This window comes from Emys orbicularis, chromosome 2 (assembly GCF_028017835.1).
Source record: "Emys orbicularis isolate rEmyOrb1 chromosome 2, rEmyOrb1.hap1, whole genome shotgun sequence".
In the NCBI taxonomy this organism is placed as follows: Eukaryota; Metazoa; Chordata; order Testudines; family Emydidae; genus Emys; species Emys orbicularis.
The window spans coordinates 49,592,457-49,609,851 of NC_088684.1; the positions used below are offsets into that span (position 1 = coordinate 49,592,457).

Consider the following 17,395-nt stretch of genomic DNA (forward strand, 5'->3'; position numbering starts at 1 on the left):
CACCACAATATTTTAGACGCATTGTACTAAAATAAAGAGTGCCAACTATTGGATGACCTAATATTGCCCAAGACACTTCACTTAGATCCAGTTAACAATATCTACTCCAGACTTATTTTCAACTACTTCGTCTTCGGATTGATCACAAACTAGAGTTGAAAAGCAAATGCTGAAACTGAACCACAAGCTTGGCTGTAGGCATCTAGGCAAATCTGTAGGCTGTCGACAAACTCCAGTTTATTCAGTGGGAAGTACAAGAAACATTGACAACATCTGTTTTTATTTGATAAAATCCTTACAAATATCAAACCACTGTATCCCCTCCACTATTTATTTTCAATGCAGGAAAAACAGCTAAAACTTATTTTATTTCTAATATGAACACACACAGCAGTAGCCTCATTATTCCTGTCCTCAGGCAAATCAGTTCTTCACGCCCTTTACACAATGTGTAAACTTCATTCATGATGTTCCGCAGCTACTCACACGACAGGGAAACATACCAGATGCAACATCAGATCAAAAAAGAAAGTGAAAAAACACACACGCCAGCAATTATACTCTACACATATAATTGTCATTTGAATGAGACCACACTCAAGTCTTTTTATATCTACCTGGGTCCTCCTGCCTATCCTGGTTAGCGGAGACTGAAAAAAAAGTGCCTGCAGGTTTTACATTTGGCCATTCTTGTCCACAGCTCCTGCTGCTGCATTGGCTCTATTGCTTCTCCCATAGCCAGTTTTCTTTTTCTCACTGCTCAAAATACTGTATTGCAGTGAGAGGACCTGCAGTAACAGAAGCAACTTAAGCTCCCCTTTAGAGGAGGCACTCTACTGGAGTGGAGGAGAGAACAATAAGACTGACTTATCTATCTATCTATCTAAACTAAGCTAAACAACCTATTTATTTATAGAGGAATACGAGGGATTCAGGAATCTCTGCAAGCTTGGCCATGCTTGTATGGTATCCCCTCAATTTTCCCCTCCTGGAGGATGGGTCACAGTACCAGTGGAGGAGGCAACAGGTGCAGCCTACAAAACCTACAGTCCTAGGCATCTTGGAGAAAGAAATAGTCGCATGGAAGGGTGGCTTTCCCTCCATGTGGCTGCTCTGACACTTCCTCCCAATCCTGCAGGAGTTGTGTGGCCACTGGCTGATTCTCCCTTGGCTTCACGGTTACAGCCCTGGAGGGAGTCAGGGGGAGTTACCACCACTTCATGCGGCATTAAATCCTGATTGGATTTTTGAGCAGAAATCCACAGACTCAACAGGGACATTGCTGTAGAGAGTGGCTGGTCCTTTGCTCCACTCCCATCAACATCCAGCTTTGTTCTCAAAACAAGGCATGGCACCAACTCCCCAGAAGACCAGTGGAGAAGTGCTGAAGGAAAAGGATTGAGAGGAAAGAGCTACTGAGATTTCAGTTCCCTTTGCTTACAGAAGCAGAAGGAACAGTTTAGGCCATAATTTTCCTATTTTGAGAGCTACAGCTAGTTCACTAAAAACAAAAGAAGAAAATTGCCTTAATAAAAATTACATTCCAATAACGAAAAGCATCTGAGAGAAACACAAACTCAAGGTGATTCACAGGTAAAGCCTAAGCTTCCAATCCATGGGCACCGTGAGACATCACCCTAATGTGCCCTGTTAACTGTGAATTGTGAATATGTCAGATCCTTAACTTTATCTAAATGTAGGGGAAACGAAGAGGAGTCCGGTGGCACCTTAAAGACTAACAGATTTATTTGGGCATAAGCTTTCGTGGGTAAAAACCCCACTTGCATCTGAGGAAGTGGGGGTTTTGCCCACAAAAGCTTATGCCCAAATAAATCTGTTAGTCTTTAAGGTGCCACCGGACTCCTCGTTGTTTTTGTGGATACAGACTAACACGGCTACCCCTCTGATAAACGTAGGGGGTTTTTGTCATGTGAATTAAATGTAACTTTATCGGCCTCAGCTGTGTCTGACAGAGAGCCCTGAGCATGGGGCAATGCTCCAGCATGTACATGGAAGCATTACACATCAGAGAAGCACAATATCTTCAGCGTGGGGTGTTCTCTTTTCTGGCAAGGGTGTACAGCATGCTCTGCATCCCTGGCCAGGAGAGCTGGCTGGTAGGAAGCAGGATGGGGCAAGAGGAGGCAGAGCCATCTTCTGAAGTGGCTAGTGCACGTTTGAGTGTTAGGAATGCACTTTAAGCAATATGGGATCATGTCAAATACATTCTACAGACCCATGTTCCAGACCATGCTCACCTGCTGGATGAGAGATGCAAGGGAGGGAGGCTTCATGCATCCTTCCCCATTGAACACCCCTGTAGGTGCGAGGAACTGTCTGGCTTACATGAGGTGGAATTTGGGCATACAGAATCCATATGATATGATCGCATATTGCTTACTAGCATTGTATTGCTAAACCATGGTGCAATGTACCAGCATTCCTATGATGCAGACAAAACAAAGGGATGGTAATACATTCATAGGCACTGACTCCGTGAGTATTCCAGGGCTGGAACACCCATGGAAAAAATTAGTGGGTGCACTACACCCACCGGCAGCCAGCTCCCTTCGTCCCCTCAGCACCTCCCGTCTGCCGGTGCCCCACTGATCAACTTCTCCCCCTTCCTCCCAGTGCCTCCCACCTGCCACAATCAGCTGTTTTGCAGCATGCAGGAGGCCCTGGGGGAGAGGGGAGGAGCGGGGATGGGGCACACTCGAGGGAGGGGGCAGAACTGAGTGGGAAGAGGTGGGACGGGGGTGCAGTGGGGGCGGGAAGAGGCAGAACAGGGTTTGGGGGAAGGGGTGAGATGGGGCAGTGCCTGGGGTGTGGGTGGGAAGAGGCGGAGCAGGAGTTTGGGGGAAAGGGTCGTGTGGGAGTGGGGCCTGGGGCAGAGCGGGGGGTTGAGCACCCCTGGGGCCCGGAGGAAGTTAATGCCTGTAAATACATTTGTATACTTTGTGGGTTAAATGTCATTAGTGGATACTATATTTTTTAGTAAATCTATCATGGCGTCCCAGCTTAAACAGGATCACTTTGCTTATGATCAGTAATGAAATCCTACCAGCTTTAAATATTAATTTCTCCTTGAAAATTAAAGGAAGAGGCCAGTCTAGTCCCTAAAGAAAGATTTATGGTGTTAAAAAAATGGGCTTAGCCCTTCAGGGGGCTATGTATCCTCAACTGCAACTGACATGAAAGGGAGTTGAGGGTGTCCAGTACCTTGCAGGAGTTGCTCAGCACTTTGTAGGATCAGACTCAATATGTAGGATTGCATTCACATGCACAGACTGAAACAAAGTTGTTCAGTAAGCTCTGCTGCAAACACTAACACCACAATGCACACGTACCAATAGAGACAAAACCCATTCAAACCAGTTAAAATCGGCCCAAATGCTACAAGTCAGGACATCTTTGTCTTGCTGAAATGACTGCATTGTAACTGAATAATAAAATACCTATTCATTAGGCACAAAATATATTATTATTAAAAAATAATTCAGCCTCCTAAGTGGTCTCAGCAGTGGCTGATTCTTGCTTTACTCCTTAATTCCTTCTGACTTCCCGTCCCTTTAAAGGCTGCGGTGGCCGGTAGTTTCTCAGCATGCAGCAGGCTGCCTCTCCCTCAGCAGTACACAGAAGGCTGCGGAATTTGGCTAGCTGCAGATGAAAAGAGGTATAGAGTTCAGCAGAGAATTGTCATGCTAAAGCTAAACGAAGAATTCTAAGTAATAAACATGAACATACTTGTCACCTTTATTTCGCCAAGAAGTGTGGGGATCGTATTGTCTAGAGCACACATGGAATGGCCATTTGGGCATTTCAGCCCTTATTCCTGTTAGCTATTGTTTTTCATTTACATTTTGTGAGTGTTGTTTCAGGCATTGTCTGGGTATAGCATGGTATTCACACTTGATCTTTCCTAACCTGAAGCCTAAAAAGAATTCTCTTTTAAGATTTCTGCACCCTATTTTGCAGTCTGAAGGCCAGCATCATTCCCACTAAGGTTTTTTTTTTTTTGCATACGGATTGCCTGGGAGCCAACATGAGCAGGCAAACAAAATCTGATTGTATGCCCTCATGGTGCAGAAATATCACCATCAGTGAAGAATGATGGATGCTGTGCTACAAAACACTTCTCTAGTTACCATTTTTTACATCATCTACCTGGCACACAATACAAAGCAAATAATAATTACTAGAGGTGAGCCCAAACCAAAATATCTGATCCAAACTTTCTCTCTCACACACACACTTACAATTAGGAAATGTTTAAATCTCTATCCAAACTTCACAATTTGGATTTATCTCAACAATAAGGCAAACTGGAACACCCAGCACAAATAATTATGAGCTGTGAGGGCATTTAGATCTGGATTTGATTCCAGATCTGAACCTTCCTAATCTGACCTATTGTGAATAGTTATTAGTTTTATACACTAGCTTGCTTCAGACTGATTTCCTTTATTTAGTTAACATTAGTAGGGCAGCACAAAAGTCATGATTCTGATAGTGGATATATAGTATGTTACGGCAGGGTCACTGTCCGGGTGGGAAAACAAACTTCCTTCAGAAAACGAGCATCCAAAATAAAGTGGTTATTAAGATAGTTATCTGGGAGAAGCAGCAGAGGGTAGAAAATCACTGATGACCAGATTCTGTCACTTCCTCACATTGAGTAGAACCTTACTCCTAGTACTCCCATTGATTTCAGTAAGTCACTGCCTTTTGCTTTGGGTTGTGCCTCAGAAGTACAATTTAGCCCTAAGAGAGTAGAGAATCAAGCCCACAGTCAGAGCCCATAAGGCTTCAGGACTGGCCAGGAGAGTCCCATTCTTAAGGTATTTCTACACTTCAGAGACTATACCAGCATAGCCATGTTTTCAAAGCTATGTTGGCATAATCCCTTAGCGTAGACGCAGCCTACACCAAAGGAAGAGATTTTTCCATTGCTGTAGGAACCCCACCTCCTCGAATGATGGGAGCAAGGTTGATGGAAATATTCTTCTGTCAACACAGATATGTCTACACTGGGGGGTAAGAGGGCATAGCTAAGGTTTTATTTCCAAACCCATGAATGCCATAGCTATGTCCACCTAAATTTTTAGTGTGGACCAGGCCTTAGTGTCCCCTCTTAGGTTCCTGAGCTCCACGCTCCCAAGTAGGAAAGAGAGAGAGGCACACTAGGCTGTTTCTCTATAGTTACAGTCTGGATTCTAAGCATAAAGATCCAGCTGCAGGTGCGCCCTCACCACAGAGCTTCCTAGAATTAGGCTGCTTGTCTGTGATCCTAGAAATATGGCTAGAACAGAGCACTGGGAGAGGATACATAGAGTGAGGGTCACTCTACCCACACCTTTAGGCCACACACTAGGCACAGACCATACTCTGGGGGGCGGGGGAAGCTCCTGGTACAGGGGAGAACCAGAGGGTTACATTGGGGATACTCAAAGTGGGGCTAGGGGCAGACGGGGAACTTGGGAGGGGGAAGGAAGAGATGGTGGAGGAACTCAAGAGGGAAGCTAGCTCAGGAGGTGGGGGTGGGGATGGAAAGCTAGGGAAAAACTTGAACCGGAGTAGATGGAAATGATGGTGGCAAGAGAGGGAAAAGTATGTAAACGGGGTGGTGATGCTTATGTACTACTTATGCAAAACAGTATAATTTGCATAATACATCCAGATTTCCAAACTCACAGCCTTACCACATATGTCAGTGTTTCAGTCCACAGAATAAAAACAGAAACTACTGACTCATACTTCTTTAATCGCGGTTTAATAGGCAGGACACTTCACTGACAAAACCCAAAGTTAAGAACCTGCACCACTATGCTAATAACACGGCCCGCTCAATTAAGAAAAACGTTTCTGTGAATAAATTAATTTTCATAAAGCAATTAATTAACAAAAAAAGTAAAAAACAAAACAACTCTCCCTTTGAAGTTACTACAGTATTCAAAAAATTAAGGCATTTTTTCCATAATGATGTTTCTGGTAACTCACTGGAAGCTTGAAACTGACCTTTGTTTCTTTATTTTTAAAACATTTCCCGAGTGGAAAAGAATAAAATCAATAAAGGAAGAAATTGTATTTTAAGCTTCTAAGAAAAAAATATAAAAATGAAGAGTTAACAATCAAATTGCAAAGTAGTACCAGTCAAAGCATGAACTGTGACTTCCTTTATGTTTGTACAGCACATGGCACGTTGTGGGCACTACTGGAAACAAATAATAGGTAATAACAAACAATTTTTTTGTATTTAATTATAGAACATATAAAATATCACACACTGAACAGGATAGATCGAATTTGAAATAATACAGAGTAAGTGTGTTGCATCAGATACTGATATTTCATTCCCTAAAAATGGTATACACATTCCCTGTTCCATGCAACATTTCACTTTTAAAGTATTTTAACTAGAGATTATGCCAAATCAAAACTTTGGATTTGGGAAGTTCAGGTCTGGATCTGAACTTTGGACAGCAGTAATAATCATCATACTGAATACTTATATAGCACCTTTTCATCTTAAAGAGCTTTACCAAGCCCAGTAAGCATTATGCCTATTTTACAGATGGGGAAGGTGAGCACTGAGTGGGTAAGTGACTTGTTCAAGGCCAGCTGTTCCCAGAGCTCAACGTCTCTTGATTCCTTCACAGGTGTCCTATCCACTGAAACACCTGGTTTGCATTTTGATCAAAGATTCAGGCCAGTTCTTATTTCTTCTGAACTGGTTCTTTCATTCTTAGTAAAATGCTAATCAAAGAAAACACTACACATAAAAAGAAGTCTACCCTTCATGTGACCTTTAAACTTCCCAGCTCTTCTTTTGAGTACTTGAACTCTCTTGAGAGATAATGCTTCTAGGTTGAGATCCTGGCCCACTAAAGTCAATGGGAGCTTTGCTTCTGATTTCAGCGGGGCCAGGATTTCACCTTTAGAATCCACCAGCAAAGAGATACCAATCAAACCACACCATTTAAAACTTAGCAACTAGTGGGCCACGCCAAATTCTACCCATCTTAATCACACTGAGTAGCATCGCTCAGTGGGACAATCATACTCCTCTTAATTATAGTCTTGCTAAGGGATTAGTCTGAACTACAGGATGGCTCAGCGAGGCTATTCATTGGCAAGGTTGGAAGGGTGGCATTATTTGGCCCAGAACAATTAATTTTACTGAGTGAGTTATCTATAACATGGAACAGGTAAATATCGAGGTGTGATAAGTCACAAGTTTTTAATATGCCAACTGGAGTAATGATACCCACCAACAGCAGCACTGGTTACCAATTTCTAATAGTAGAAACTGGAAAATCATATTCCCTTTAGTATCTCCACTGCCTAAGAGTATTAACCTCAGTAACCATTGGATGTCACTGTTGGTCTACAAATATACAGCCAGAAGGTCAATTTTACAGCTGTAAGTAACATGAGAAATATAAAGGGCAGTTCCAAGTGGTGTGCTCATCCCTCTCCTACATTCATTTAGCCTGATTGTTAGGAACTAGTTATTAGTAGTAACTATAGTATTCAGATTGACCAAATTTCATACTCTTAGTATCTAGGAAACGCTCTGTATTTATTTGGCCATTTGCTGAACTGGAATTCTATAATGAATGAGTTAAATGCAAAGAAATAAATGAATAGCAGCATTTTGGAGATGGTAAAATCTATGGAATGAAATTCAAGTGGTTCTTATCATCACCAGAACCCTCAAATGAAATTAACTATCAGTTTCTTTCTTGCATTTTTCCCAATTTGTAGCTCCCAAACCATTTTTTTAAAATTTCAAAACATTTTAATAATACTTGATCATTCTGATGGCCAACGGAAGTCAACAAAAATTCATGTTAATTTCACATTTCTCTAGAAACTCAAGACAAAAATGTAACACACAAAATTTGGTAGGATAAGAAATTTCATAATTAATTAAATATCTAAAGCTATAAATAAAATAGTCTTGGGAGTATCATTATAAACCACAATTCAGTTTTAAAAACATTATACTTGAAGGGTTGGGGGGGATCAAAGTGTACCTGCTCAGAGGAAACACTTATAGGCTCTCTGAGAATTATCCAGATGACACTTTCAAGAAGAGGTGGAACAGTAAGAGAGCCAAGATAAGTCCAGTAGTCCAGAGAGTGAGGAAGCAAACAGGAAGGGTCAAAGTTTGTGAACAGTGCTTGTTTACCCTGGAAAAAGAAGCATGCACATTCTAACCCAGAACCACCACATTTAGCAACCACTTATTATGCAGTCTAGTTAATTTCTTTATAGTGTCAGAACATTTTGTTTATTTAAAAGTGTCAAGCAGGATCTCCCCCACTAATCATACCAAAGGAGAATTATGGAGAGAAAAAACTGTAAGAGATTGTTCCATTGGTGGGGGCAAGGTTTGCATGGCTCTGCAGGATCACAGAGGTACATCTACACAGCTCATGGCAGTGAGCCTCCCAGCCTGGGTCCACAGACTTGGGCTTGCACTACCGTGCTAAAAATAGCTGTGTAGATGTTGCAGCTTAGGCTCTGAAACCTAGGGAGGGGAATGGGCCAGAGCCACCCATGTGGAGGTCCTGTGCCTCTATAGCAGATCTACCCCTAGTGTTCCTTCTGGTGACAGCAGGGTTCCACTGAAGCCATGCTACCAGGCACTCCTGTTGACTACGAATAGCCCAGTGATGGGGGCTCTGACGTAAAAATAATACAACATCTGGATGTATTCTCCTTTGCTTGGAATGTCTGGAGAGCTGGTGGGATGGCAATCTGTGTCTTCTCCAGCCTGACACCAGCCCACTCACGCCTCCCTGGCCCACTGATCCATGCCCTCCCACCCCATGTGGATTTTTGGACCGAGAGAGAGGCCTCTGCAGGGTTTGGTGTCACAGAGATAACTGCCCCCCTCACATATGGAGGGCCAATTAATGCATGCAAGGCCACTCCATGTTCTGATCGAAGGGGACACGATCCTCTTCTCCCCCCATAAAACAAGTGAGAAAATATGTCTCGATTCCCCATATTCTTGGGGGGGGGGGAAACTCCACTAAAATAAAATGTGCAATTATCCAATGTCAGTGATCTTGATGATAATGTTATTTGTCAGGGATTAAATTATTACAGCTAATTAATGATCTTCCCTCCTCCCCCCACATTGTACAACAAAATAATTACAATGTGCTGGTTTGCGTCTGACTTTATCCAGCAAAAGTGCCCCTAAACTGCCCCAAATCAGAGCTAATCCTTGTTTACCAGCTGTAAATACCTAAGGAATGTGAATGTGAAGCATGGAAGAAAAAGAACAGCAGCAGAAGTACTGGAGAATTTTAGGAGAATTACTTTACCTTGGCTCTAATGGCATCCAAACGGTCAGTAATTTTCTTCAGCTGAGAGTTACATTCACCAATCTATAAAGGCAAATAGTCAAAGATCATACTCTCGAGGGAAGAATATGCATTCACTTTCCACTTATTAATGTTTAATTTTAAAGTTTTTCACATAGGGCCTGATCCTTCACCCAGTGAAGTTAATGGTAAAACTCTGATAAACATCAATGGATGCAGTATCAGGCCATTGTTAATTAAAACAACCTGGAACAAATGCTGATTATTCAGAATGAGGATGTCATTCACTTTGATGAGACTATTTTTTCGTTAGCTGCATCAGTCTGGGGAGTTGATTTTATTTTTAGTTCACTTTTTGTAGCAGTAGAATAAAAGCTAGTTTTCTTAACAATGTTTTACAGAGGAACTGTAAGAACCTCAGGCTGTATACATGATGTGAATAAATTAGTCTACAGCCTTTTTAAGCTTAAGTTCCTTAAAGCACACTGGAAAATTCACGAACATGACTCTTCTGTGTGACTCGTGCAGAATCAGGTTTCTCAGCCATGTTCATTGGGTCAGGAAGGTGTACACTGGGAAGGTGACAACACATATAAAGGAGTGGCTCATGAAAAGAGTACTTTGTAATTAGTTGGCAAGAGTGGGATAGGTTCAACATGAACAAGCAGCACAAAACATGTCAAGGATCCCTGCTGACACTGATCTCCGCAGCATGACAGCTGTAATATAGCCACAGAAGTGAAATTCACCAGTCAGCACAGGGACCAAAGGCTCCAGAGGAAGCAGAACCATTGTAGTTACACAGTGTGGGAGGAAAGTGGGGAGAAGGCAGCTGTGCAGCAGCCCTCCAGATCCCTGATATCAAGCAAAGCTTGATTTGCATTTGCTTGGCAAAGACAGGGTGTGTGCCTGTTGTGTAGCCAGGGGTCCTGCAATTATGTGGATGCAAAGGCCACAAAATCCTGTCAACAGCAAGGGTCATAAGCACTGCTCCAAACCAGGGCAATAACATTTCCAAAAGTGGCAGTGGCCATCACCGTATTAACTTGACACTGAAGTAGGGGCTACCGAGCTGCCCGGCACCCTGTCCTCTAATCACAGGTTAAGTTTTTTGTGTCCTCTATGTGGCTCCTTGCACAAAGTCAGTGAGGCTGTGGGAAGGGGTGATTTCTTTTATCCTAGAATGAGCAGGTTATCAAATGTATAAGGCACAATCTTGTTCAGAGATTTTAAGGAAATCCTCTCATGTGTGTTTTCCTCTTTAGACAGAAAAGAAGCAATTCACCATTGGAACAAACAGCTAAGGGAAGTGGTGAATTCTCCATCTCTTGATATCTTCAAATCAAGACCAGTGCTTTCTGGAAGATATGCTTTAGAAAAAACACATGTTATTGGGTCATACAGAAGTGCCTGGGTGAATTTAATGGCCTGCGATATACAGGAGGTCAGACTAGATGATCTAATGGTCCCTTCTGGTCTTAAACGCTATGAATTTTGGTGTCTTCCAGGTGGTGCAGCAATCTACTATTACAAACATATTAAAAATTAGGCATGTGGGTTTTGCCTTCATATTTTTGCTGCTGCAGAATTATGGGTAAAGGGATATTTGCTACAGAATAACAGTTTTGTTGTTTAAGCTTATAACACAGATTTATTAAAAGGGATAAAGCAATCGTTGCTTACCTTTAGAAATACTGCCATGACAGCTAATCCATCCCGCTGCCGAGCAGCCTCAACAAAAGTGGAATATTTGTCCGAGTTCCAGTGAACCACATGAAGCTGAAAGGCAAAAGCACAAATAGTGTCAATTCCCACTGAACTGGTGCAATTACAATTAACATGCAATTGTACTAGTGTTGAGGTTTCTACTTCACCTGTTTATATTCAGACGCATTCAATTTTCCAGCTGCAAATATTTATGTTTATTGAAATCTGGAAATATATAATCATACAAAGGGCAACAACAAGCACTGATGTGGCTGGGATTTGAACAGATATGAGAATGGCACAATTAACAATGTTTTTACATTCCAGGTACAGCAGTTACTATTAAAAGTCAAAATTTAGCAACAGTTACCACCATCTGAAATACTGTGGATACTCACTGTTCTAAATATTGGAAAGCACTGCAATTTCATAGGCCAAAATTTTCAAACATTGAAGGCTAAAATTAGGCTCTTAAATCCACATTTAGTAGAGCTGGTAAAAATAAGTGGTGGAATAAAATTATGCAAATTTCATCAGCATTTTCCCCTCCCCTGCCCCATTTCCTCAGTCAAAATTTCAGCAAAACATTGATCAGCTTTACAGCTGATCATGAAATGAGGAGAGGGACGGGAAATGAAATTTTCACAAAAAAAATCTCCCTCCTCCCCTCTTTTTTCTCAAATTTAAATTTTTTTATGAAAATTTTTCAAAGAAAACTTGAAGTTTGGGGAAAAAATTACCAGCTTTTGTATTTAGGCATCTAAATAAAAGTGGCCTGATCTTCAGAGGTGCTGAGCACCTGCATTTCCAATTGATTTCTGACTGGGAATGTTTTGTGGTAGATTTGTAATGAGCAACTCCTCGCTTGTTTGATGTGTAATTGCTTGGAAGCTCCACGCAGACTGGTCCAAAGTTTGGAAGATCCACTCTGGCCAGTCCTAGGATTGCCATGATTTGGCCAGGTAAACAACAAAGTGATCTTTGCCCCGGTGCCCTCCAACCCCTCCCACCAAGCCATGCTCCCTAAAATAATGTTCGTATTCCCCTGTCAGGAGTCCTCAAGTCTCTACGGAAGGAGCTAAGTCACAGAGTCAGATGTCTCTTCCCCCTTATTCAGAGTACTGCTGTTCTCTGCACTACCATGCTGTTGAGTGTAGACAAAGTAATTCTTATATAGCACTTATTATTTTCAAAGTACTGTACAAACATTATCTAATTAATCTCATAAGATTTACTAACTCACCCAGAGTAGTTGAAGATCAAATTTTTCAAAAGAGGCTTTTAATTTTGGGTCCATCTTTAGATTTTCAGAACCTGATTTTCAGAGGTGCTGAGAATCTGTTGCTCCCAGTGACTTCACTTGGAGCCATGCTTGTTGAGCTCCAGGCGGACACACAAAAACTGGGGCCACCAAAAGTAAAGGCCTCTTTAGAAAACATGGGTCTTAATGGCTTGCCTGAATGAACTGCATGGGAGGCTGTGTGGTCTTGTGGATAAAACAGGGGTCTCAGAGATCTTGGTTCTAGATCCTGCCTCAGACATGGACTTGGCTTTGGTAAGCTGCTTAATCTCTATGGCTTTAAGGTTTCCCTATCTGTAAAATGGGTATAATAATACTTGGTGTTGTGAGGCATAATTAATGTTTGTTAAGCTCTTAGGCCCAAACCAGCAAAGTACATAAGCATATGTTTACCTTTAAGCACGTGAAAAGTCCCATTCAAGTCAATGGAAATACCCTCATGCTTACAGTTAAACACATGCTTAAGTGTGTCCCTGGATTGTGGCCTTATGACTAGTCTACATGAGGAAATAGCCCAGAATAACTAGCGCAGAATAGCTCCTGTGTGGACAATCTTATTCCACATGAAGGGTGTCTGAGTGTGCCGTAGCTTAATACATTTTGGAAGTGAAGCTAAATTGCACCCAGGTGCTCTCACTGCAGAGGAAGAGTGTCCCGTTGGGGAGTTAGTACAGAATAACTATTAATCTTTAAATTCATACCCTAGCTTATTTAGCAATAGCTTCCCTGCATAGACAAGCCCTTAGATATCCTTGTAGGAAAGCTATCACAGAAGTCCAAAGTAGTATTATTAAGACCAGAAATAGAATATAGGAATTCATACCTCACTTCTCAGTCCAATAGACCATTCTGTGTGCACATGTATGCATGTTAGTATTCTGGAGTTTACAATGTCACCATCGGACCATTCACGATTTTAGATTCACAAAAGCTAGATTGAATAACTTTTAAAATGTTATATTTTGCATACACAAAGAGGAAACAGATACTTTCAGTCGGAATGACTTTTATTGTGAATTAAAAAACAACAAACAAGAAAGGACAAAAAGTAAAATCCCCACAGCTAAATAAACCACACTACTCCCTGTAATTTTGCAAAAAACCAAAACAAAACAAAACAAAAAAACAAGAGCTGTGAAACATTTTGGGGTAGAGCCCCATTCTCAATGGCTTGTGACTTCTCTTTTAAGGGATGTATCTCATCTTACCACCGCTCCTGCACTGCAGCTTGTTGAAGAGAACTTGGTCTGGCCAATGCGATGTCACAACACAACAGGACCGGGGAGCCCTCTTGTTTCCTGATGTCCTCTGACATGGGGCAAGCCACGTAGTCTTCTTTGCTTGTGAACTCTCTCTTTCTTCTAGCATGTGCCAATTTGGCAGAGGTGCTTTCTTGATTTGTTAGAGCATTTTCTTCAGGGAGTTCAGCACTGAAACTGCATTCTCATCTCCTGGGGTATTTCTTCTGCATGACCAGTGCTCAGCAGCCTCGATCTTAATTCTGGTTTCCTTATCCCAAAACCAAAACGATGTCTAAAGCGCTTCTTGTAGAAAGTTACCAAAATGACAAGTAGTGGGAAGCTTTTTAGACTGGCTAGAAATTCAGAGATATTTTCTCCTTCCATTTGGTTTCTGAGATGGAACTTATTTTTTTTTTTCAGCTAGAAATTTGGTTTTGGTACATAATGTTTTTAAGCACCTCTATTAATTCTTTATACTCCATCTCACCTGGTTCCTGTGGAAAACATAAGCCTTTAAACACTGCAAATGTCACTTTCCCCACCAGTGGTAGAAAAATTGATTTTTTTTCTTACCACTGTCCTCTATAGCATTTCCAATAAAATACTGATCAGGACTTTGTACATATATTTCAAATTGTTCCTCTTTTGCATTATAGTGAAAATCTTCCATATTTCCATAAAAATTGATTTTTACCTTTTCTATTTTCCTTTTCTACCCAGGAAAACTCTCACTTTCTCTGAGCTATTTGTTGTTTGAGATCCCATTTTCCTAACTAAAATACTTGTTTTATTTTTCCCATACGCAAAGAGGAAACCGATACTTTCAGTCTGAATTACTTTTATTGTTGAATAATCAAAAGCAAGGAACAAGAAAGAGCAAAAGTAAAGACTCCACAAGAGAGCACACTGTGCGTTTCTCCTCTGTGACATTCTGCACTAAATGGAACACTCATAATGGCTGCCTGTCTCTGTAGGCAGCATAGTCCTTAGAGATTTAAAGGTGCAGTACACAGAAAACAAAGGCATAACTGTCACATTGCTACATACACCACAAAAATAACCACCCAGCTCTTCTGCAAATAGTAAAATGCACATATCCTCAGTAAGGCCGATTAAAAAACCAAATCTGCAGTTTCTATGTCAGGCTTATTTTGAGATATAACGATCCCAAAGGAAAAGTTAAAAAATAAAAACAAAAAAAGATTAAAACAATTCTCAAACAATAAAAATCCTCTAAATTTTCCACTTATAATATCTCATGTACTTCTTGTCTTATCCTTTGCCAAAGTCTCCAAATATATTCTCCTTTGGCATAGGATCACACATGAAAAATTTCAGGCATATTGCTTATCTTTTGAAAAGTTAGGGAGTCAAAATCTGTCTTATAATGGAACGCTAGTCACAGCCTTAACTACAGAGAGACTATGGCCTCTATATAATTCAATGCAATGCCTTACCTCGGCTGCATACTTCTTTCCATCCACTGCATGCTCAGAGCCAATGTCATCGCTGGCCCCCCAATGAAAGTGAATTTGGCGCAGCCTATAGCTTCCAGTGAGTGGTCCCCCTCTCAGCACTATAAACCAGATAATAAGAGATTTTTAGCCAAGGGGACATGCATTATAATAAAAGCTTCCGACCTACACTTTCATGCATACAGCACCATTTCAGGATCCAGGCTCTCAAATAGATTCTCGAAGCATATATATTAATAGGATACCACTACTGCACAACAACAAGAGAAAGAAGAGAATATGCCCTTCAAAATTTAAGTTATATATGTAAATTAGCTAATTACTACTATTAGGGGATGAACTGAGATAACCCAATGTGTCTTACTATAGGCAGGAAGCAGTACCTTTTTTTTTTTTTAATTCTTCTGAGAAATTGAATTATTATTATGCTACCTACTTGGCGGCTACATTCTTATCAACACATTTCAAAGTGACACTGACAACCAAATTAGGCCTAAAGATTAGGTGCCATAAAAGGTAGATTCTTTAATAAAATTGGAGGAAAATAGGTCAGTTGGTTTAAAATTTATTTCAACATTCCTTGGCACTGTTTGAAACCCAGATGAAACCGTACTGTACCAAAGCATGAAAACCAGGCAGTGAAAATGACTATAAACAAAGTGAAGCTAATAATGCATCTGTTTTGTCCAGTTCAAAATTAATGACATGTAAAATGTAAATAAATGGCACATTAACAACATATGTAAAGGCATGTGTGTGTGTTATTTGTGTAAATATTTGTCTCTTTAAAAAAAACAAACCAACTAGAGATGGATCCAAACCAAAATCCAAGATCAGAATTTTAGATCCGATCTCATCTGCAGTCTCTCTCTGTAATGCCCTGACGCTGAATCCCCCGCCTCTTAGAAAAAGCTTCATCTTGATTTCAGCTCTCCCCTACCCCTCCACACCCCCCCGAAAAAGGACTGTTGTGCTCTGGGGTTCTAGCTAGACCCATTATAGAGATATAGAAAAGAGGATCCAGTCATCTAAGGCACAGGCTGGTAGGGCGTACACCAACAACAAAAGTGGAGGGTAAAAAGGAGGAACAAATGAGCATTCATTTAGCACAAAATGAAGATATCAAGTACAAAAATCCACCAAAGGATGAAAAGAGAAGAATTTCTGTATTTGCCTATACCCTAATGCTAGGAGTCTGGGTAACAAACAAAAGGATCTAAAATTGCACATTTATGAGCATACGTTCAACCTAGTTGGTATTACTGAAACCTGGTGGGAAAAATTGCATTACTGGAATGTTAAAATCACTGGCTATAACCTATTTAGGAAGGATTGAGTGGACAAAGGAGGAGCGGGAGTGGCACTGTCAAAAATGGCATTACTTGTTTCCGAGTCACTGACAACTCAGAAGTAAATGACCTTGAATGCTTATGGATCGATGTTCTAACAGATAAAGTACACGATAGGATACTAGTTGGTGTAATCTAAAACACCCACACCAAATCAGAGTGGAGAACAGGATGACTGGCTTCTTAAATAGGAAAAAAATATAGATGACAATTTCTTAACTCAAGAAGTGTTGCATCCAACATGGTGGAATTCTATATTAGACCCTCATCTTGATATATAAAGAGGAACTGATGACAGAACAAAAAGTTACTTAGATGCAATTGATCATGATTTGATTATATTTACTGGTATGTTCAAAGAGAATAAAATCCCAGCCAATTACACACTGCTTTAAAAGAGCCAGTGTCACAAAGTTTAAAACAATCAATGATCTGAAAGAAAACATAAAATCATCACTGATAAATTTGCAGACGACACAAAGATTGGGGAAGGGTAAATAACGAAGAGGACAAGTCACTGATACAGAGCAATCTGGACTACTTGGTGAGCTGTTTGTAATCAAACAATATGCATTTCAATGCAGTGAAATGTAAGGTCATACATCTAGAAACAGGGAATGTAAGTCATTCTTACGGAATGGGGGACTCTATCCTGGGACGCAGGAAAAAGTTGTGGAGATTGTGATGAATAATCAGCTGAACATGAGCTCCCAGTGCAACATGGCTAAAAGGGCTAATCCTTGGACGCACAAACAGGAATGTCAAGTAGGAGTCATGAGGGTATATTACCTCTGCATTTGGCACTGGTGCGACCACTGTTGGATGCTGCGTCCAGTTCTTGTGGCCACAGTTCAAGAAGGATGTTGAAAAACTGGAGAGGGTTCAGAGAAGAGCCACAAGAATGACTAAAGGATTGGAAAACATGTCTGATAGTGAGAGAATCATGGAGCTCAATTATTTAGCTTAACAAAGAGAAGGTTAA

At 40.9% G+C, this 17,395-nt stretch overlaps 1 protein-coding gene and 1 long non-coding RNA gene across 3 annotated transcripts in view; one reads left to right on the top strand and one right to left on the bottom strand.

Annotated features, from left to right (window-relative positions):
* The first annotated feature begins 219 nt into the window (after positions 1–219).
* Positions 220–3,353, top strand: LOC135873507 (uncharacterized). Its single transcript, XR_010561128.1, has 2 exons — positions 220–1,720; positions 1,886–3,353. It is a non-coding gene; the product is annotated as an uncharacterized LOC135873507 (long non-coding RNA).
* A 112-nt stretch (positions 3,354–3,465) lies between these two features.
* LOC135873506 (carbonic anhydrase 13-like) overlaps positions 3,466–17,395 on the bottom strand; it is a 32,265-nt gene continuing 18,335 nt past the window's right edge. For both annotated transcript variants that reach the window (XM_065398050.1, XM_065398051.1), the window contains exons 3-7: positions 15,047–15,165; positions 11,025–11,120; positions 9,342–9,404; positions 8,040–8,195; positions 3,466–3,660 (exon numbers count right to left, since the gene is read on the bottom strand). In XM_065398050.1, the coding sequence (XP_065254122.1) occupies positions 3,547–3,660; positions 8,040–8,195; positions 9,342–9,404; positions 11,025–11,120; positions 15,047–15,165 (548 nt within the window). In that variant the 3' untranslated portion in view covers positions 3,466–3,546. The remainder of the gene's footprint in view (positions 3,661–8,039; positions 8,196–9,341; positions 9,405–11,024; positions 11,121–15,046; positions 15,166–17,395) is intronic.